At 44.8% G+C, this 23,216-nt stretch overlaps 1 protein-coding gene and 1 long non-coding RNA gene across 4 annotated transcripts; one reads left to right on the top strand and one right to left on the bottom strand.

Moving 5' to 3' along the window:
- The first annotated feature begins 1,034 nt into the window (after nt 1-1,034).
- Nucleotides 1,035-17,182, top strand: unm_sa1261 (un-named sa1261). Of its 3 annotated transcripts, XM_076997195.1 has the most exons (5): nt 1,035-1,137; nt 1,296-1,432; nt 10,150-10,424; nt 13,106-13,308; nt 14,228-17,182. In XM_076997195.1, exons 3-5 carry the CDS (start codon nt 10,253-10,255, stop codon nt 15,086-15,088), a joined length of 1,236 nt encoding a protein of 411 aa, XP_076853310.1. In that variant the 5' UTR covers nt 1,035-1,137; nt 1,296-1,432; nt 10,150-10,252; the 3' UTR covers nt 15,089-17,182. The 3 variants fall into 3 exon arrangements, with proteins under 3 accessions (XP_076853310.1, XP_076853309.1, XP_076853308.1); XM_076997194.1 differs by lacking the exons at nt 1,035-1,137; nt 1,296-1,432 and adding an exon at nt 2,171-2,504; XM_076997193.1 differs by lacking the exons at nt 1,035-1,137; nt 1,296-1,432 and adding an exon at nt 3,777-4,566.
- On the bottom strand, nt 6,756-23,150 carry LOC143508572 (uncharacterized). Its single transcript, XR_013129381.1, has 4 exons — nt 22,977-23,150; nt 22,759-22,796; nt 10,223-10,327; nt 6,756-6,945 (listed from the first exon to the last, which is right to left on the bottom strand). It is a non-coding gene; the product is annotated as an uncharacterized LOC143508572 (long non-coding RNA).
- Between the last annotated feature and the right edge of the window lie 66 nt (nt 23,151-23,216).

Below are 23,216 nucleotides of genomic sequence, written 5' to 3'. Positions count from 1 at the left end.
TACCAGTTATTATATTAAGCCCCTAAATGACACAGAATGCGATTTGAACCTGATTCTTGGAAGTCAGGCGGGCAGCACTCTTCTGTGAAGTACTTGTGCCAAGTTCTCCCATTCTGACCGTCTGTACATTTTGACAGTACTGTAACATCTCTTGGCAGTGTGTTCTGTATTTACAGACTCCTTCCCAGCCCCTGTGCCTGGGAATAGTAGAGAGACAGGACACTGTGTCCCTGCCATGATGCTCTGTGGCAGCCTGGAGATCTCTGCGCTTCACACTCATTTTCAACATGGTGTAAAAATAATCCATGCACAGCCCCCCCCCCCCCCCCCCCCCCCCCCCGAGTCTGAGCCTTCATATAACATAGCTGTGTGATGGGTTCTGGTGAACAGGGGCTGTGCCGCGCACACCAGACTGGTCGACAATAAAGAAGTGTCAGCGATGATGCCACTGTCACGTGCGTGGTCTCGACTCAAACACCCCCCCCCCCCCCCGGGCCGCTCGGGAGCGCGACAGGCATCTCCTCTGTCTGCGGGAGAAAGGCACGATTGTCCCTGGTGCCTTTTTGGGTCCTCCTTCCATTCTCTGTCAGCAGCACGAGGTTGGCACGTGTCAGATAGAGAGCTGCTTTTGACGAAAGGCATAAAGGATGGGAGGTCCCACCGTGTGCTGAGGCTGCCCCCCCCTCCTCCCCACCCCCCCCGTAGTTTAGATGCATATCACAGACTCTGCATCTGTGCTCACCCAGTTCTCATACGGGAGGAGTCAGATCTGTTTCTGCAATGATGAGACAATATTAGCATTCTGTCTGCTAAGCTCGAACTGTCAAAGAAGAGAACTTGCAGTCTCAGGGCCAGAAGAAGGTGCATTGCATATCAAGGGCATACACAGGCACATACTCACACACAGAAAGCTCTTTGTTTATGCATGTTCGCATTTAGAGGAGCATGTCCACCCACCCACACACACACACACACACACACACACACACACACACACACACACACACACACACACACACACACACACACACACACACACACACACTCAATTATGCTTGCAATTGAACAGCAGGCGCTTCTTGTGCACATCCACCTGCCAACCTTTGACCTCACTGTGGAGCAGAGTCTGCTGTCCAGGTGGGTTTACATGATTGGAGCTCTCTCTTGCCTCACACGTGCGGTGGTGTGCGGTGCTGGACACACACAGCCTTTTCTCCCTGTCTTTCTTGCTCATGCCCTCTTTCTGCCTTTCTCTCTCTCTATCTGTCTCTCCCTCTCTATCTGAACCTAAGCAGGCAGCTCTTCCCATAATGTCACGCGCTGCACATGCCTTGCACTCAGAGGACAGAGGGACTGAGCTGCCCATCTCGTGCGCACCACCCCGCATCTCCAGGTGCCGCATGGAAGTGGGTCAACGCTGTAAGCAGCTCAGGTCAGTTATGTAACACGCAGTTGCCTTTCCCCTCTGCACCTGGGGCCAGACCTGCACGGCATCGCTAGCTATTTGAAATCACTGGAGGTGGACAATCACTGGTTGTTCTGTAGCCTTCTGAAAACATTTTGCGAACACTAGTGAGATATGTGAGCGTGTGTTTGTGTGTGTGTGTGTGTGTGTGTTTGTGTGTGTGTGAGCGTGTGTGTGTGTGTGTGAGCGTGTGTGTGTGTTTGTGTGTCTGCATGTGTGTGTTTGTGTGTGTGTGTGTTTGTGTGTGTTTGCGTGTGTGTGTGTTTGTGTTTGCGTGTGTGTGTGTGTGTGTGTGTGTGTGTGTGTTTGTGCGTGTGTGTGTGTGTGTTTGCGCGTGTGTGTGTGTGTGTGTGTGTGTGTTTGTGTGTGTGTGTTTGCGTGTGTGTGTGTTTGTGTGTGTGTGTGTGTGTGTGTGTGTGTGTGTTTGTGTGTGCACTACAGTCCCATTTGGCTGCGTGGAGACAAAGTGTTCCTGTCTAAGATTGCAGCGTGGCTGTGTGCCGGCTGACCTCGCCCGTTCTCCTAACGGGCCATCGCCACGTCTGTTGCCACCAAAACTGTGCCACAACATTGGCCATTGTGACTGTGACCTGCTGTGACCCCTCCCCCTGGAAAATCAACCAATTATGTAACTCCTCTGTTTATTGGATTTGTTTTGTGGGTTGGCGGGAGACGGCAGTAGGCAGTGAGGAATCGGGAGTGGTTATCTTTTACAGCGTGTTAGAACTGTGAGAGGAGCTCAGCATAGGACACGGCAAGTGAAACAGGAAGGGGAGAAGAAGAAGCAGGAGGAAAGATAGTGGCAGGGATGAGGAGCCGAGCGGAGCCGAGGACTCTCTGGACTGGAAGGGCACTGTAGCGTACAGATGTGTGGGGGAGAGCAAACGTATGGTTAGGACACCATCTGGGAGGCCTGGGACCTATCAGCTCCACGGCTGACTGTGACAGCGATGTGCTTCGACCTACTGTCAGAACTGGTCGCTCAGAGCACAAGGCTGCAAGTCATCATAGCCCAAACGACAAAGAAAGGGCCTGCATGGTAACTGCGTTGCTTCAGTGAATGCAGCCATCGTGCGTTCTGCAGCGGTGACTGGATGCGGTGTGGTTTCATTGGGCAGGATTCATTCTAATTGGTTGCATGCATCAGATTCAAAAGAAGAAGCAAGTAGATCCCACCTGCCACATCTCTGGAGAGATGAATCAGGAGTAGACAGAGACAAACAGCACACAAACACCATCAGCCATTCTACACACCGCTGTGTTGTATTCAGGCAAGGTAGTCTCCACAGAGATAACTGTAGCCATACAGGAGAGACTGATGTGCACAGGTGTTCTGATGGCATAAGCTTTGTGATCGTATGTGTGTGTGTGTGTGTGTGTGTGTGTGTTGGGCTGTTTGTCAGTTTAACCTCTGAGGAGAGGACCAGGAGACCTCATTATTTCCATTTCAAGGGAACTGAAAAATGGAGAGCGAGTATCTGGCAGACTGAAGCCTGTAGAGTAGCATACATGTATATTTACTCATTTGCTGGCCCTGTATCTAAATAGATGAATAAATAAAATTTGAATGGTAAAATAATTAAACTCCTTATCCAGGTAGGCCTAGAATCCTTTTAGCTAATTGGAAGCCATGTTGTGCTAAGCCTAAAATACATACCCTGGGTTATTCTCAGCTCCGCAGTGCCAAAAGAACTTGTCCCGTCTTGCTTAAAGTAAATCCTGGTTGGATGAGTAGCCCAGCGGTCTGCAGTAGTGCCGTGGACCCAGTGGAGTGGGCCCAGTGGAGTGGGTCGTGAAGGTTCAGAGAGCATTTGGCTAGAAGCACTGGGATGTTCACCAAAGAGGCTGCATGATTAAGTGAGGGAACAGTGTGCTTAGTCTAAATGTGAACCTGTAAACACAGCCCATGGAGGAAATGCAGGTAATATACGCACACAACCACCCACGTGAAATTAGTTTGATTTATCACTAAAGTTAGCTGAGTTGTTGTCAATGGAGAACAAAATAAGTCTTGGGAGAGACTTTTGTGCTACGGGCATCGATACTTTTAACTTACGGTTTTTAGGTCAAATTGAATAACTGTCCTTTGGTCCTTTGGTACGCTATGATGACCCTCCGCAGTGCCTCTCCAGGTAATGGGACACCTTTCTGGTTAAATAAGTGAAATCAAATAAATGAATCATATTCTTGTAGGGTAAATGCTGAACCTGTACCGGTCTGTAGTTCCTCTGGAATGGCAAAAGGAAGAGGGGCGCCTTGTAGAATGGCTTCCTGAAATAATATATACAAACATAAAAATGCTTCATGAGCACTTGTTAGAAATCAGATAAACAGCTATTTGATTTCGTAAGAAGTTATTGGCTTTGACATGCCAAACACCATCATGTTGTTGCAGAAATGATTCAACCTTAACTATGCTTTATCTGTTTGTTCATTGATTTGTCTCATTTTGTGCTGTGAATGCAACTAATTAGCAACAAGAACCAATTGCTAGTAATGAACGGCCGGAGGTACAGTGATTTATCTGTTTTTATCTAATAAATCATTGAATACTAAAGGGGTGGACTCGATACGACGTTTATCACAAAGGCAGAGGTGAAATGATGTGAAAGACGGCTGTAAATGTCTTTGTTTGTGCCCGTGTGTACCAAAACCGCGGCAGCCACCATGCAGTTGCTCATTTTCCATGCGCAGAACAAACGCTAAAAGAAGTCTGTACGGAGACAGAACCCGTCCAAGACAGACGGACTCGGCAGCGCTCTCAGTCTGAGCTAGGATTGGCCGGTAGGTGCGGTGGGTTGGTGCTACACCATCTCCCTGGCTGCCGTTAGTCGCATCCACAGCAGCGAGGAGACAATAGGCCGGTCCAATCGGTAGTCCAGTCGGTGCACCACACGCACGAGATACCCAAGGTGATCGTGCTTGCAGACGTGCAGTGCTCCCGCGTGCCTCAGTAACGCAATACGAGACTACGTGCTTTAGTGTGCAAAACACACAGCAAAGGTCGGTTTCTACTGAATTCACGCGAATGGCTACATAATCAAAGTTTGCCAAGGAACGCAATGCCGGTGGAAGCTGTTGTGTGCGGTGCGCTTTGAAAGGTAAGAAGACCTTAATGTTAACATGTTATTAGAAAACGCAAACATGTGCTTAATTAAGGGTTTTACTTTGCTTCGTTCGTGGCGAATATGCATGCATTTTTCTATGGGATCGGTCCCGTAATCTCACATCGCTGGTTTAAAAAGCAAACCTGCTTTTGTTGATCTCACCTCGGTCTGTTGCAATAGTAACGCTGGGAGCCGTCTGTACTCAATAAGTCGTTCTATTGATGCTGCACGAATGTATGCAATTGCACAGCCGTATCCTTACCAGTGTCCTTCGCTTTTCTTGATAACAATATTTTCATGACATTGTGCCTTTAACATTATATTTGCACAGGAAGACTAACACTGATAAGAACAATAGGTGACAATAGCACATCTTTTAATGTCTGTCAGCATTGTGTTCATTGTTTCAAGGGCTAAAACTGATTTCAATCTCATTGGCTCAGATAGGTTTTAATTGATCAATGTCACAGATGTCATGAAATTGCGGTTAGTATGATAGTGAAAACCACCCATGCACACATCCAAGTATGAAACACACACGCACGCACACACACACACACACACACACACACACACTCGTGCACACACACACACAGCACAAATCTCAAACATAAGAAAGGTTCTTCGAATGTTAACTGGATGGTGCTGTGATGATCAGGCAGCCGTGCCTATTAACACACTGACAGCTGATCAATACACTGATTGAAAGCAGCCAGTAGCTTCATTTTCAAAACCACTGACAGAGTTGCACAAAATATTGAACAAGCAATAAACCTTCACGTCCCCTTCACTCTCTAAATGCACACACTGGAGTGTGGAGATGATCTAAGCTCAAAAAATAGGCACATCCCGTGTTCTCTGTTTGTCAAGGGAAGAAAGTGTTTTGTGAGCGAGCATTATTTGAGTTCACACCTCGTCATTATTGCGGGTCTGACTTTAGCCAAGCAGTTGGCTGAGAGGGAGGTGTTATACTTCTAGTGGGCACTTACTAGGTTGACTTTGCAATAGCGAGCTGCAGCACAGAGCTGTCATAATGTGTTTTGTTACAGCTAGCTGCAGCATAGAGCTGCTATAATGAGGTTCTTACAGTGACCTCCGGCATAGAACTCCCATAAGGAAGCTGTTACAGATATAGGCTGCACAGAGCTGTCATAACGAGACTATTGCAGTCACCTCCTGCATAGAACTCCCATAACGAGGCAGTTACAGAGATCAGCTGCACAGAGCTGTCATAACGAGACTGTTACAGTGGTCTCCTGGGTAGAGCTGCCATTACAAGGTTGTTACAGTGACCTGTGGAGGAGAGCTGTTATAAAATTGTCCTCGGAGGCATTTCTACAAAGCTCATATGCAAATGAGCTAGGATGTGCACAGTCCCAGGCATTTGTGGAGAAAAGTGCGTCTGGTGTGAGTGAGGAGGAGAGTGGATGAAGCACAACAGAGAGATCCAGAGGACAAGTGGGCTGGTGACACTGGGTCCGGCCTGCTGTACTTAATGTGCTCCAGAGCTCCATGAACACTGTGTTCACAGTGTGTGTGTGTGTGTGTGTGTGTGTGTGTGTGTGTGTGTGTGTGTGTGTGTGTGTGTGTGTGTGTGTGTGTGTGTGTGTGTGTGGAGGAGGTGTGGGGTGGAGCTGCTGAATAGCAAGTAACCTGGCCCTCCTAGGGCCTGCAAGGTCTGCCTCCAAGACTCTGAAAGCGAAGAGAGGGAGTAATACATAGACATGTGTGTAGACTCTTCAGTGCTGTGATACAGCACATTAGTTATCATCAGGATTTGGCATTTTCACTGTAACATAATTGGCAGGAAGGCTTATATGAACATGTTTGATGCTGTTGCTTTTTCTTTCTACAGATAATTTGGGTCAGTCACCATAACCAACATGAATCACTGAAAATTATGAAGAAAATGTACATATAGATTACAAATTGCTACCACATAAATATAGATGAATGTATCATTGCTGTTTAACACAGAAACTCAGTATTTTTTAGCTTTGTAGCTCTGTGGCATGAACTGGTAGCAGGTGAGGTATCTGTAATTTCATGCTTAACTAAAGCAAGTGCACTAGTTTCCGAAGAACACCCGCTGTTTTAAGAGCTCCAGGCTTCATAAAAGCTAGAGAGCCAGTGAGTGATGAATGAAAGTCTTTATTATTACAAAATGCATTTCTGAAGGTTCCTTGAGCGAGCAGTGGATCATGAGCGTGCTGTTCGTTTGCACAAGCACATTTCCATATGGAGTAACAAGGCTGGTGCTCTGAGGCTTTGCCTGTGCTGTAGAGAACTGTGTTGTGATCAGGGGGATACTGCCTGTAGCTTTGGTTTGAGTCAGCAGGACCGCCTGAAGATGACTGCTTGTTGCTGGATTAGCTGTTCAGTGGAGAGGGAATACCCATCCAAATACACACACACACACAAACACACACACACACACACAGAAGAACAATCTTAATACACCGTCTGAGTCTGCTATGTTGTATAGCAGCTTGAGCTTGACTCAAAGTTTTAAAGGTTAAAGAAGCAGCACAGAGGGCAAAGAAACAGCTGTGGCACCATTAATATTGTAGACCCCACTGTTAGAGTCCCTGCTATGTAGAGAACACAGTTTAACACACTGGAACCTGTGTAAATGCAAAGGCAAGCACAAAATATGTAAGGCAGATAGAATATCACTGAGCTCCACTTATAAAGATGTCGCACACATGGACATCTTCACATCTGAAGCTGGAGTGACAGCCCAGTCTTGTAAAGTGCCACTATAACATCGATTAACCTGTTACAAATGATTATTACATTTACAAGGCTCTGTCGAGGATTAGGTCAGGCAGCACTGATTTGTTAGCCTAAAGATTCCTGAAGTGTTGCCTTTTTTGTAGCAGTCAGTGGAGATGTGTGCAGTGGTCCAGTGTTGGGATGATGGGTGGTATGAGTGGTGTGATGTTGGGATGATGGGTGGTATGAGTGGTGTAGTATTGGGGTGATGGGTGATGTATGAGTGGTGTAGTGTTGGGATGGAGGGTGGTGTTAAGGGGTATGTGAGTGGTGTGATGTTGGGTTGGTGGGTGGTGTGAGGGGTATATGAGTGGTGTGATGTTAGGGTGGTGTATGAGTGGTGTAGTGTTGGGTTGGTGGGTGGTGTGAGTGGTGTGATGTTAGGGTGGTGTATAAGTGGTGTAGTGTTGGATGGTGGGTGGTGTGAGGGGTATATGAGTGGTGTGATGTGGGTTGGTGGGTGGTCTGAGTGGTGTATAAGTGGTGTAGTGTTGGTTTGATGGGTGGTGTGAGTGGTGTATGAGTGGTGTAGTGTTAGGGTGGTGTATGAGTGGTGTAGTGTTGGTTTGGTGGGTGGTGTGAGGGGTATATGAGTGGTGTGATGTGGGTTGGTGGGTGGTGTGAGTGGTGTATAAGTGGTGTAGTGTTGGTTTGATGGGTGGTGTGAGTGGTGTATGAGTGGTGTAGTGTTGGTTTGGTGGGTGGTGTGAGGGGTATATGAGTGGTGTGATGTGGGTTGGTGGGTGGTGTGAGTGGTGTATAAGTGGTGTAGTGTTGGTTTGATGGGTGGTGTGAGTGGTGTATGAGTGGTGTAGTGTTAGGGTGGTGTATGAGTGGTGTAGTGTTAGGGTGGTGTATGAGTGGTGTAGTGTTAGGGTGGTGTATGAGTGGTGTAGTGTTGGTTTGATGGGTGGTGTGAGTGGTGTATGAGTGGTGTAGTGTTAGGGTGGTGTATGAGTGGTGTAGTGTTAGGGTGGTGTATGAGTGGTGTAGTGTTAGGGTGGTGTATGAGTGGTGTAGTGTTGGTTTGATGGGTGGTGTGAGTGGTGTATGAGTGGTGTAGTGTTAGGGTGGTGTATGAGTGGTGTAGTGTTAGGGTGGTGTATGAGTGGTGTAGTGTTAGGGTGGTGTATAAGTGGTGTAGTGTTGGTTTGATGGGTGGTGTGAGTGGTGTAGTGTTAGGGTGGTGTATGAGTGGTGTAGTGTTAGGGTGGTGTATAAGTGGTGTAGTGTTGGTTTGATGGGTGGTGTGAGTGGTGTATGAGTGGTGTAGTGTTAGGGTGGTGTATGAGTGGTGTAGTGTTAGGGTGGTGTATGAGTGGTGTAGTGTTAGGGTGGTGTATAAGTGGTGTAGTGTTGGTTTGATGGGTGGTGTGAGTGGTGTATGAGTGGTGTAGTGTTAGTGTGGTGTATGAGTGGTGTAGTGTTGGGTTTATAGGGTGGGAAAGAGGCAGCATTGCACAGCACATTTTCTCAAGTGAAGGTGGCGTGAGGCAAGTAGTTGTACTGGATTCCAGCATACTGGGAGAGACTAACCTGAGACTGACCTGAGACTGATCAGCACTGGATCAGGCAAACACAACATGTGCAACTGTTTGACACAAAGCCATGCCTTATCAAAACTGTTCCCATGAATTACAGTAATCTATATTTGTCCTCTTTAAATCTCACCAATGTTGCAAAGGAACACGATTGACTAAGAAATGCAGAGAGCTTTGAAGCATGACACTTTGATTTTGGGAGTGTTTGTGTGCATGTATGTGTGTAGTGATGGAGCATTATCTGTACACAGTACAGAACAAATGGAATCTAACTATGGCCTAGCTAAAAAGGGTGCTTTTTCTGTACGTGTGACTACACACACACACATGCATACACACACACAGCCTCTCTTTTGCATTCACCACACATTCGCTTTTTCTCACTGAGACACACACACACACACACACACACACACACACACACACACACACATACACACCCATACATACACACTCTCAGATGTCCACAGATGGCGTGTATGGAGAGGATGTGCAATGTGTCCTGTCTCATTCAACACATTTGTCTTCATTAGCAAGCACTGGCAGGCCATAGGTACTAAGTCTATTCAACCATTCAGAAATCATGCTGTTCTCTTGGCTGATGGTGGGGATGCAGTAACCGGCTGAGTACAGTCCAACAATATATCATCAAAGATCCTAGCACAACGCACACGCAAATGTAATCTGTAGTGTTGATACACACACACACACACACACACACACACACACACACACACACACACACACACACACACACACACACAGCATATATGTTCTTAAGGGTGGCTGACCTTCTGTTGCCAATTATATCATGAAAGTCCAGATCTGTTCATTCCATTACTACAATCCCAAATGGGCTTAAGCTAAATGTTAATTAGTGTTATGTAACGCAGAAAACCCTTTTCCCTGTGTCACAAAAGTAAAGAGCAAGCAGACAGTAAGGAGGGATGTGTTGGAGAGATTTAAGAGGGAAGTCGCCTTGGTTACTGCGGTCTTATCTTTCGCGGTGTTGTGTAAAAAGTACCTATGATCTTGAGTGAAAGGGCTTGCAAGGAACGGATTTAGATCAGCGTTTACTGCAGAATGCCAACGTTTACAATTAGCTTGTGTGGTTTAGATATCAGCCTTCTCTGAACTTTGTCACTTTGAAATTCATGATAACGTTAGTGCACATGTGTCTGTGTAGAGAACTGGAGCAATCTTGTTCTAGTGAAAGCGGCAAAATAAACTAATTGAAACCCTTTTGTGTCCCTAATTACAGGAATCTCATCTGTCTTCCTGTCCTCTCTTCCTGTCCCCCCTCATGTGGTAAGAACTGCTGGTCAGCACATCACCTGTGGTAACTGACTCCTCCCACTGGAAGAATGAGCTCCTCCCCCCTCGTGTCCCGTGACTCCATCGACATCCTGGAGGAGCTGCAGCTTATTGCAGCCCAGAACCTGGAGAAATTGGACATCAATAAATACTATGAGGTTATCAGAGAATTGGGCAAGGGAACCTATGGCAAGGTGGATCTGGTCGTCCACAAGATCAGAGGTAGGCGTGTGGCTCTCAATTTCTTCGACCGTTTCTTCACTTACTATTTAATGATTATTTTGTCCTATTCTAGGAGTCTTTATTTCCTACGGCAAAGTAGTTCTACAGTAAATACACACACAAGACGTGTAGCTATGGTAAAGCCTTCTTAATCACGTAGAACACAACACTTTTTTATGTTTACCTGCCCAGGAGTTATACTTAGATGCATAACCTTTGTGATTTATTGCATTTTCTGCGCGTGGCCACTTCCCTTTCATCTTCCCCCTGGGCCCCGGTGCTCCACTTCCTTAATGGCCCGCTGCTTATAGACGGTGTGTGTCAAATCTCAGTTCCAATAATCATGCAGTATAGTCTATAGAGATCAGTATTACAGAAGATCACGAGACTCGCCAAGACCGCCCATCCAATCACTCTGTCCCTAGAACATTTGCCTCACCTACCTGCGACAGAGGTCAGACTCCAGCCATCTGTTCCTAGCTGCGGTGTTAACGCCCTTTGAAAGCCCAAAGCAAAAACAGCCTGGGTCACACGACACTGGCGCTTCTGCTGTCGTGTCAGCCCCTCCAGCATGTAGAGCCCATGCTGTTGACTTCTTGGGTCCTGAGGACTATTGAAGGACCCACAGAGCAACACACCATCTGCTGGCACCCCAAACCCCCGACACACTTAGCCCGGTTCATTTTTTCCATACAGAGGTGTTCTTAGGGGCTTGCAACATGGGAGTACTGTGCAGATGGCCCTAAGCACCCTCACTCCCACGTCCCAGATCAACAGGCAGCTCAGGAAGGAAACTGAAAGGGGTCTGTTCTAGTTATGCGCCATGAATTTACGCAATGGGTGAGTTTTCTGAGGAGGAGACGATACAAAAATAGACCCTTTGGGTTCCACCAAGCCTCCCATTGGTTTGCTGGGGTCTAGAAGCGACTGCCCAAACAGGGCCACAGCCAATGAAAACAGTTCTTCCCACTCCTGAAGACAATAAACCATAAAATGTGTGGCACCTCCAATACCAACGGAGGCACAGCCATCATCAGCTCCTGGCCGAGCTCAGCTCCTCTTCCTCAGAGGAAAATATTTTGGCTTATGCAATTTAATAAGAGAAAAATGCAACATGGTGACATAATAGTGCACTTAACGATGGTCACATTGTAATGTTCAACACACACACACACACACTCAAACTAGCATTTATTTTCTGCAGTATATGTGATGTAAAGGAATATACTACACATAATAGAAGTTCTCTGAGAAATTCCTGTCATTTCACGACCATTTCCCAACAATGACAACTTGCAGTTTCTTTAATTGGTAGCATAGTTTAAAAGATCCTGCTTATATACTTCCACATTCTGTTGAGCGTAATTACATTATGGAGAAAAATTGCCCGTCAGAAATAAGCATTACACAGACTAACAGAAGGGAGGACTAATCATGTCAGAATAAATATTTTAGAGGACTACACAGAAGCAGAAAAAATTGAAGCATCGGTAAATTAATATTTTTCCCCTTTCTCTTCTGGTATTCACATTGAGTAACCCTCCACCTACATTACCTCATCATCATGAATATTTACTGTGTACTTTGTTTAAAGCCAACTCAGAACTCAGACGTCAGAACGAAGACACCTGACAGACACAGGCTTTTATGTTGTTGGCTTTCCTCACCAGCACCAATAGCGCGCCGGTCCACGTGACACCACTCCGCTTCTCTGCTTCTCAGACTCAGTGACATATCTGCTCTGGACAGGTGCCAGCGTTGGCATGGCAGCAGACAATACCATGGTCGTTCATGGCTTTTGTTTAGCTGTTTTTGTTTTGATTTGCGGGCCTCTGCTCTGACAGACGGGCCTATGTCCTGATCTGTGTCTTTTGCATTATGTAAAAACAAAGGCCGCAGTCCTCCCACAATTCAGGCCCTCCACATAAATGTTTTTGACAAAGCCCTGAAGGAAATCTCACTCAGTGGTGGATTTCAGAATGTGGTCTGGCGATTTCAAGAGGTAGAATCAGCAATGGGGATGCCAGAAATCATTTTTTTTTTTACCAGATGTTCTTAGCTCATCCAGGACTGTCCTCAGTTGGACAGGCGTGCTGGACCGAGACACACAGCCGTCTCCCAGCAGAGCTGTAATCCGCTTCTGCTTCCTGACATTTTTGCATAATTAATGAAGTCAAAGGGTCTAATGGAAGCTAGAAGAAAAAGTGCGAATTGCTCAAGTCATTCTGCATGTGCTTTGAGCATCGTAATAGTGGCATAATAATGACACCGTCTTTCACGTGTCTTTACATCTTTAACACACATCTTCAGACGCACACCTTAAAAAGGCACATCCTCTGAATTTTCAGTCTATTACAGTAGCAATATTTATTTATATTATGATTTATAAATAATCAAAGAAATGTACATGATCTGTATTTTCTAGATACGTAGCTAGTTATGTCCCGTTAAATCTCGTTTAAAATAGGAGCATATTCATCTTAGAAGAGCCTTCATTGGATGACACAGAATTTGCCTTAGATAGTTTGTAAATCTTCCTCCGGAAATCTATTGACTTTGGCGACGTATTGAAACATTGTCCTTCTGCAGAATTCGCAGTGAATTTGCTGTGATTTTGTATTTGGCTCAGTGAGGCTCTAAACGCTTACCCACCATAACTCCTTGGCACCTTCTCCCCACAGGCACCAAGATGGCCTTGAAGTTCTTGCGGAAGAAGACGACGAAGCTGAAAAGCTTCCTAAGGGAGTACAGCATCTCGCTCTATCTTTCGCCGTGCCCCTTCATCATCAACATGTACGGCATCGCCTTCGAGACAGACGAGTACTACATCTTTGCCCAAGAGTATGCGCTAGCTGGAGACCTCTTCGACATCATTCCCCCACAGGTGAGTGAGCTGAGGGTGACTCGTCTCAAGAAGGAGCTACAAATGAGCTAAAGCAGGTTAGCAGTGTAGATGTGAGCAGCATCCTGCAGTTGGTACCCCGTATGTCTCAGATTTTAACCAATTTGGTCTCTATGACTTCATGCCAATCTCTGCTGCTTTACTTTTGACATATTAAAGCTTCTTTACATTTGTTATATCACTGGCGCAATGGGGTACCAACTTCACATGTATTATCTACCCACATAAAGTTCTCAAAAACTGTAGCAGCACAAACAAAATCAGTGGCACAAAATGGCACAGGTTCCAGTTTGAGACATATGATTAACTTCAGGCACATAAAAGTGTCTGTGCCCATGCTGTCAAGCAATGGAATCAATGCAAAAGATTTTTTTTTGAAGACTTATTCCTAAAAAGAATGACATTATTTTATTGAGTGTTGATATGAAGAAAATAGAACCATTATATTAGTTTTTTATTTATTCCTTCAGACTTAAGAATTTATATTAAGAGCAATACCTATTAGGCCTATATAATATCTCATATAATATACTTTAATCAATGGTTGTTATTGCATTTTAATTTTAGATGAGATTTTACAATAAAATCCTCAGTTGTATTTTCAAGTGTGAGCAAGTTAAATGTTTTCTTAGTGTAATATTCATTCCTGAAACCTCATGGGATATTTGTAACAGTGTTTTGTGTTTGTATAGTGTTTTGACAAATATCAGCTCCAAGCTACTTAATGAGTATCACTTCTTCCATGGAGTCTTGCTGGCGTGGGACAGTGGGTCCCTGGTCTACTGCTGACTCCTGCTACCGCTGCTCCAGTCCTGGCCCGCCAGTGCGGATCCTGGTACCGCTGTTGGGTAACAGCATTGAGTCGCTCACCCCGTCTCCCCTGTCTCATCCTCCTGTGCAGGTGGGGCTCCCGGAGTGCGTGGCCAAGCGCTGCGTGCACCAGGTGGCCATCGCCCTGGACTACCTGCACGGCAAGAAGCTGGTGCACCGTGACATCAAGCCCGAGAACATCCTCATCTTCGATCGGGAGTGCCGCAAGGTGAAGCTGTCGGACTTCGGCATGACGCGGCGTGCCGGCTCGCCGGTGAAGCGCGTGAGCGGCACCATCCCGTACACGGCGCCGGAGCTGTGCGACGCGGGCCGGCAGGAGGGCTTCTCCGTGGACTACAGCACGGACGTGTGGGCATTCGGCGTGCTGCTCTTCTGCATGCTGACGGGCAACTTCCCCTGGGAGAAGGCCATGCCGTGCGACACCTTCTACGAGGAGTTCGTGCGCTGGCAGACGCTGCGGCGATGCGCGGGTGCCGCGCCGTCCCAGTGGCGACGTTTCACCGGCGAGGCGCTCCGCATGTTCCGGCGCCTGCTGGCCATCGCCCCGCAGCGCCGCTGCTCCGTCAAGGACGTGTTCGGCTACTTCGGACACTGCTGGATGCTGGACACGGAGAACGGCAACGCGGCCACGTCGCCCGGGGGCGGCGCCAACGCCAATAACGCCGGCACCATCGGCGGGCACCTGGCCGAGCTCAGCTCCTCTTCCTCGGAGGAGGATGAGCTGGCGGACCGCCTGAAGCAGCAGAGCTTGTCGCCCGGGTTCACCGGCACCAAGACTGGCATCGTCATGGAGCCGGTGGCAGCGCACTACTCCGTGTCCACCAACGGCTCACCCTCCTCCTCCCACGGATACGAACGCGTTGCCCGTGACAGCAACGGCAACGGCGCCGGCCGCATCCTGGTGGCCACGCCTATTGAAATCTGCGTGTAAATAGGAGACGATGACTTTAAATGTACTCGCACGCTGAGAACGAGACGGCCAGACATAGCACTCGAGTCCTCGAACGGAGGCTCCATAAGCAGGAAATGCTCAGTAGCCCACGACACGCGCGGGACACCGTGAGGGCATTCTACGGAGGGTTCCGGACAGACTGCCCTTACTAACTGTTCCTAATGACGAAGATCTCTGAGGGAACGACATGGGTGGAAGACAATCCCGTCCCACTGACTGCATATCTGAGGATTTGACCCACATATGTCCACATGTAATCTCTCTACCATGGTGCAAAAGGTTGTTTTTTCTTGTGAAAAATAATCAGAACATCATAAAGCAATATGTTCAATATTTTGCAAAAAAAAGTGGTCAAAATAGATCGGAACAAAGAACCTTGAACAACACTTCAAATGTGGAAGTTGCTGACTTCAAAAATGACTGACAATTTGATTTTTTGGAAGAGATACTTTTCTGTTCACTTTGATGGGTTAGTACTAATAATGTAGTTTCTCTTTCTGAATTTGCTGCATTATTTCTTTTGGTCCTGTACTTCTGACATTTTGCTATTTATTTTCAATTGTAGCATTATGGAATACCCTGTTGCTTTTGCAGTGAATTGCATTGTAAAAACTGTTTACTTCCTCTAAACCAAAACTTTGTAGATCAGAACATCACCAAGACCGAATCTTAATGGCTTTGAAGAGTAGATGCATGTCACTATCTCCGTGTTGCAGTGTGGTGTGTTTGTAAGTCAGCGGATTTTGTCTTCAATGGGTCTTCTCACAGTGAGCAAGACCCGGGCTGCTCGGATGATGGTGTCGATGTGATCACGGTGCACACACGTCAGCTGTCACCCTGCGCACACAAAGGGTTTAGTACATTTTGAAACTAGAACTGTGTTCCCCCACCAAGTGATTCAGAGACAGTGGTACCCGTGTTTTTCAGAACCACTTGACTATGGCTTGAGAAGTAGTAGAAGTAATCGTTTGACTGTCTGTGAAGTAAAGCTGGAACATTCTGGAAGTATCCTGCCGACTTGAAGGTGTCTTTATGGATTTCTCAGGTATAAGAAAGGCCTAAACTGTGTAATATCTCCAAACAACCCAGTTTTGTTTTGTTACATAAAGGGAATGACGAACATTGCAGGTTGTCTGTAGGTCAATGAAATGTATGACAAAACAACAGAGACCAATAGCAGAGGAACGCACTGCACTGTTTATAATTCCAAAGTTCTAATTAAAATATTATTTTAAAATCTTCAAATTACATAAGCAGAATCACATATAACTCAACCTGATAGCTGTTATTACTCACATTGGGCAATTATTTTGGTTTTAAAGCTAGATTAAAAGGATGTGCAAGTCCTTATCAACTGCCTAGCTCAAATTGAATTAAAACCATTTTTAAAGCACTAATAATCTAAACCAAGGTTTCAATTGCAGATCTCTTCTGTGTAATGATTTGAACAGAGTTTTTATAGCATGATTTTAGATTCTTGGTTTAGGTCTTTGAATGGGTTTATGTTCTCTGTTTTGATAAAGTCAATAGCAGTGTTGTTTTTAAATCAAGATGTTCAGATATTGGCAACAAACATCTGTTAAAACAGGGCATTTCTGAAATCGCATGGATATCAAACCTATGTGAATGGGGATTTTATCTGTGCTACTTTTTAGATTTGTGAGAATAACTGTGTTGTGATATTTTGCCGTAGCACAAGTTTGCCTAGATTGATCTATAAACAGAATTCAAAATTAGGATCTATTTTATGCTCTCTGCTACAAGCCTACATGCATCCTAAAGGCAAGGTGCAGAGTGTCCAACATTTTTTGGCTTTGATGTGCCCTCAGAGTGTTGCACAGAAAAACAGTTTTTTTTTTCTGAAATAAGAAGGTGGGGATGAAGAAAACATGGTCAAACATCTTCCTCCACCAAACTGTTGAAACTGACTGTGTTGTGACTTCCAGAAATATCTGCATGTTTCAATATTGTTCTGGAAAGACATTAAAATAAATACATATGCTTAGTGCAGAGGACCATACTGTTTGCTGAACTTCCAACAGACATGTTCTTCTCTTCTCTTTCTTTCACGTCCATTTTAGCAGTAGCTCAGCCATTTCGTGCTTGTTAAAAAATTAAAAAAATAGACACGATCACAAATAAAAGCAAAGCCATGTCACCAAGCTCCTGTGAGCTGTGTAATGGCATTTCTGTTGTTCCTCTGAATCTGGGTAAACCTAGTTGCACCTGTGACCCAGTGGACTTGTTCTCAAGTGCAACAAAACATTTAATAATTTATTATTAATAATAATAATAATAATAATAATAATAATAATAATAATAATAGCAGATTTAATTATTTAAGGGAAAAGTCTTCAGTGCCAACACGAAGATTTATCACCTCCTACTATCTGATCATTTGGTTTTATCCTTTGTGTGTTATATATAAAACTGACATTCACTTTAAAGATGGCTCATCTTAGGTGACCAAAATGTCAGTGGCATCTTGTGACCTTTAAAGAGTTCATGCATATTAATATGTCATGCCCTAATTAGAGAAATGGTCAAAAACACCATCTCATAACCCTGTAACTGCTTCTAGAAGGACGATGTGAGAGAACATAGCCTGGCAGATAAAGACATCCTTTAACTGTAATGTGTGAGTACATGCTGTTAATTGAGACGCCAGACTGGTTTTCCCTCCGAGAGAGACAGCTCTCCAAGGACAGGAACTGCTATTTCAACACAGAGCTGAGAGTAGCAGCTCGGAGAAGACGGCATGTGCAACAGTCGTGATGAGGGACCTGAAAGCAGCCATCTGCTGTCAGGCAACAATGGACCCCGGTTCGCGACAACATAATGACAGCTTCCACGAGGAGTCTTGAATAGTCTCCTGTAGAGTATCTGCCACGAACGCAACGTGCACCATTCATCATGAGACAGCGATGCGAGCCGCTCACACACGATGGCGTATGTTTTAATATGATTCATTGCAGGCACATGCCAGGCCTTGCTTATTGGCATCTTCGTTAAGAGCCTGATCCAAAAACTCTTCCACACTCATGTGTGCGTGCACTTCGCCAAAACGTAAAAATCCTCATACCACGCAGATCCTATAATGACATGCAGCCGATGCATGCAATTGCAGGAATGCTGCAAAAGGGCCTACACTGTCTTCTCGAACGTGCGCTCAAATCATCGTGTTCCAAAGTTGCTCTTCCCTCTAATGCAAAAAGAGACAGAGAGAAGAAGAAAAAAGGCACACAGAGAGTCGACGTGACGTGCAAGTGAGATTGTGCCTGTGATTGGGGTCAAATTAGCATTTCTGAGAGCTGAGACAACATTAGTGCACAGAGCCAGAGAAGTCTGAGACAACCGCTGAAGGCTCTAAACCAACCTCAGACACGCACGGCTGGGCTACAGCTCCCGCCGCTCCATCTCGCCAAGGTTTGGAGATGAAATAAGCAAGAAGTGTTATTAAGTACACCATGGGAAACAGCCGAGAACCTGCCATGCACTCCACAGAAGGGCCATGAAGGGACTGAGCTGTTAATTGCTCGGGTTTTACTTGCTGACGCAAATGTTAGTTTCCCGAGTAAATTAGCGGGGCTTAGACGCTGAGCCCCGTCCTTTGTTCAAAGGAGTCTATATTCTTCTGTAACTACTGCTTTAGGGGGCATGTCAGCTGGATTTCAAGTTGACTTGAGGATTTGTGTGCTTAAAAAACACCATCATCTAAATGTAATTTAACACTGAAAAGAATGTGCATACATTATACAGACTACTGTAAAAACTGCTGGTTCCCAAAAGCACTGAAACACGAAGAAACTCGTTAACTGGTAGAGTGAGAATATTTGTTCCTTTTGTAAAGGAACTTTAGTGCTGAATTAACACCAATCCTGTCATGTTCCTTTACAGAATAACTTTGTCCCCATATTTATTTTCCCTTTGTCCACGGCTCGTCACTTGACATCTCTGCAATGGCCGGTGTCCTAATAATGTCTCCGGCCACCACGTTTGGCAGGGACATGTCCCCGCATGTCCCCTCCAGCACGATGTGGCGTATAAGACACAGCGATTGACAGATGGCACTTGCATATCTTGCCAGTTTGCACGCGTCATGCAAAGTGCAAAGCCGAACATATCCACTCAAACGCAACCAGGAAACGCACCACCTGTTCCTGTAGGCTACAGTCACAAACATCTGCTGCTAAAAAGGAACACGATGAAGTATAAGGCAAAAACAAACAAACAAAAAAAAAAAAATTCCACCCCAAAACAGCCACACAGACTTCCTGCCAGACACATCATGAATCGTCTCCTTTAGTTAGGGGAGAGACACTCTGCTCTGAGCCTGAAATGATGATGAGCCAATATAGGAAGAGCTGGCGGTGCTGTGCTGTAGGTCAGAGTGACACAGCCACTGCTATTGGGCCGCTCACAGAGAACTGAAAGATCATGATGGTTTTTTTAGCATCCTCACACTAGCTATGTGGAGTTTCTAAAAAGAAAAGACTCCTAGCAACCTAGCATGGCACATGGACGAGACTGGGCCAGAGGCTGCACACCGTGATTTTTCGATCCACTGATGACATCATCAGCATGCGCTTTGACATTCCAGTGACCTCTGTCAGTCCATCACACTGCCTCTGCCTTCATCTAAAATGTAGCTAACTCATTTCAGTTATAATTAGGCTATGGATCCAGTCCGACTGCTTCCGTTTTTAAATATCCTTCAAAATACGCTGCAGTCTATGTCTTACTTCTATTCACATACTTCTCTAAAATTTACAGTCTAGTGATAACTTCTTATTAGGCTAATTCACTGCTAGCTCTGGTCCAGTTAGCGCTCTGTAAAAAGGGAGTTCTCAACACAAGTGGTCATTTGCTCTGTAAACTGGAGGAGTGTAGTACAATGGCCTACAGTGAAGGGCCACCCTAATTTACTGCCTACATCTTTAACCATTGTGTCCTTCACTCTTTTTCACAGGGAACTTAATCTGTGTTATTGTGTGTCATACTTTGCTGCAGTGTGTAAGTGCTAGTCCTAGGTTAATAAGTGTGTCATGCTCTGTCACAATGTATAGGTGCTAGGTCTACATTAGTTATAATGTCATACTTTTGTCATGGGACAATTTTAGTTTTAATGGGCATGTAGAACCCCCCCCCCCCCCCCCCCCCCATCCTCCACCATACAAGTTAATTGAATAACTGAAGAAAAACTATTGGATCAAATTAATCAAAAGCAACAAGAACATTTTGAGTTACTGAAGTAACTGGCAAATCTAGATGAACTAGATAAAATATTCTGTAATTCTGCAACGACTGGTCTACAGCCCCCTCTGCTGGATAACTTTAAATGTAATTTCCATGCTCCAAAATTCCAAAAGGTCCACCCTATTTCTTAATAATAAATTATGAAAGAGCATTAAATACCAGGAATTTAGTGAAGACATCACTGACATCCACAGATTACTCTTAAACACAATTGTTTCTTATTCAAGGGCTAATATCAGGTCTGTCCTCATCTATACAAGAACAGTGGAGTGTTTTTAATATTCTCTTGATATTACTTCCACCAGATACACAGGATGATTATGCAAAGGCAACTAACTCTGGTTTATATATGATTCAGCCAAGTTTGTTCCTGTTCAGCAATAAGCTCTGAATGCTGCACTAATGTTGTTAACCCTAACAATGACTATAAGGACATTATCCAGGATTTGACTCATGAGGTTGACTCACTGAACCAGACTCCAAGGTAGCTGAAAGGACTAACGAGAGACTTGTGGTACAACGTTCTTGAATTAGAAGTGTCATCTCTATATTGTATTTATCATTATTGTATGTTGTCTTGAGTTTGTACTTGTGGTATGACTATCTAATTTTTGTGAAGTCTCTCGAAGTCTGCTACACAGAATAGAGACAGAACCTTCTAGAAATCAGTCTAGATTGTCTTTGTTGAAGTAGGTGTGCATGGCCAGTACTCTTGCATGAACGTGGTAGAGGTTAACAATCCTGCTCTGTCCTTCTCGAGTAGGTAGCATGAAAGGGGCATACTGAAGGAATTCACATGTCTTTCCTTTATGTCTTATATGCTTGTGTTCATTTGGGATTGATTCTGATTTCCACAGGTTGGAATGCAAGAACCTAAACCAGTTTTAAACCTCTTACCAGTTTGGTTGTACTTCAAGGAACCATGAACCTAAATTCCATCAACCTTCAAACTGACCAAGACAACCATCTTCGCATCGCACAGACACATTCACAGATATACATGTCCTCTTTTCCCACAGCTCCACAAAGTAATATGTTTTAACATAGGCCTACTATTATGTCCAAGGTTAATCAGACAGTAATGTATGGCTATCTGAGTTTAACTTCTATCAAATGTCTGTTGTTTCATTACTCTCTTCAAAATTTCCTTGCATTAATCCTCAATCAAATGCTCCTTAACTCGTGTTTAGGGTAAAGAAATTGTTAACCTCTTTTAACTGTTCAGTAGAAATCTTAGATAAACCAATTATATAAAATACATTAAAGTTAGTAGTTGTAACTTCAAAGAAATGAGAATTTTAATAATTTGATTATCCAATCACTTCACCCATTTAGAGTTTGACCATTAGTTTTTAAGAGCATGAGGTAGAGGAAGGTGATCCTATACACGCATGGTGGAGCTCTTAACCTTCCAGAATGTCTACAGTCCATAAATACATTTGTGACTTCTTTGAGACTCTATATATTCACCCCGTTATATTTTAGAGGCCCCCTCAAGCCTACCTCTTGGGGATAAACATTTAGTGAAGTGGGTCCTGTAAATAAATCATTCTGTGACGAGGGAGGACGGGTACAAGTGATGGTCGAGGATTTGGAAAACAACCCGTTTAATAAAAACGAGTGTTTAAAGTCGTTTTAACACTCAATCACAATGCAGCGACGCATTTGACGCATTTTTAAAACTTGTTATAAGGCGGAAAAGCTTAACCTGAAAATGATTACATCGTTGTGGAACATTTCAGCAATAGAAAGTAGGATATGTATGAGTAGTAAAAACTGAAAGACGTTTTGAGCCCCTAGTTGTTTTAGTACATAAGTCACGTTAAGCCTTTCCGTTATAATGGGTTTAAACGGGAGGGAAAAGCTTAACGTAAAAATGATTGGATTCTTTTTGATCACAGGTTTGTCCTTTCAGACGTAGAAAGTACTTATTGTGAGAGGCCAGTAATTATTGTGAGAGGTTTGGCGTGCATAAGCTGTTGTTTTAGTACATAAAGTCACGTTAAGTGTTTTAGACACACACTCCGTCGTCTCGCGGGGACCGCGGAGAAATCGACCGATTACACACAAACATGACAAGAAAGACATTAAAACACACCACGATTTTGAACGCTTATGACTTATGAATAAATGGTAACGTGAAAAACGTGAAGTCTGAATAGTGTGACATTTTACAGGATTACAGGATCGATTAGCAGCACGCGCGAGACTGCACGCGCGTGTCTCGCCCCAGGGACTGCGGAGAAATTGACCGACGAATGCGGCGCACATTGGGAGTGTTTAAGTGAGCAGCTCCTCCCTTCTCCTCCCTTCTGTCACACACTTCGACGGGTAAAAAAAACCCTCAATGTGATGACGAACCCGCATAACAGACTGAGACACAGAAAACTCACCATAACCGTTTAGACTGAGGCGACGCTCGAGGGAACACCTGTACATGGAAGAAAGAGAAATGAACTTGCATAACTCAAGATCGACTAGAACATACTTACCATAGTGCAATATATATTGTGGAGCCGGAATAATGTATTTTCTTACGTAACATCTGTACATTCTTTAGAGAAATGCGCTGCCTTACTTGAATATGAAGACATATGAATGTGGTGGGCACCTGCTGGTTTTAGGTGGTTTGGCGGGGACACTAGTCAGTGCCGTTGGGCGAGGCTTAGATTAAGATTAGATGAAGTAACTGAGTAACTTGAATACTGTGCATCGTTTTTATGGGAACTTGCTCTTGTTCAAATTTTTAAGAGAAAATAAAATTCTTAAAGCTGAGCTGAGGTGTGTGTCGTGTCCGCTTGCTACCGTGGGATTGACTGGCCACGCGGTCACAATAATCCCCACGTTAAAA

The sequence above is a fragment of the Brachyhypopomus gauderio genome, chromosome 2, assembly GCF_052324685.1.
Source record: "Brachyhypopomus gauderio isolate BG-103 chromosome 2, BGAUD_0.2, whole genome shotgun sequence".
Taxonomy (NCBI): Eukaryota; Metazoa; Chordata; class Actinopteri; order Gymnotiformes; family Hypopomidae; genus Brachyhypopomus; species Brachyhypopomus gauderio.
Note: the sequence above shows the minus strand (reverse complement) of the source record. Positions and strands in the feature narration are given on the sequence as shown.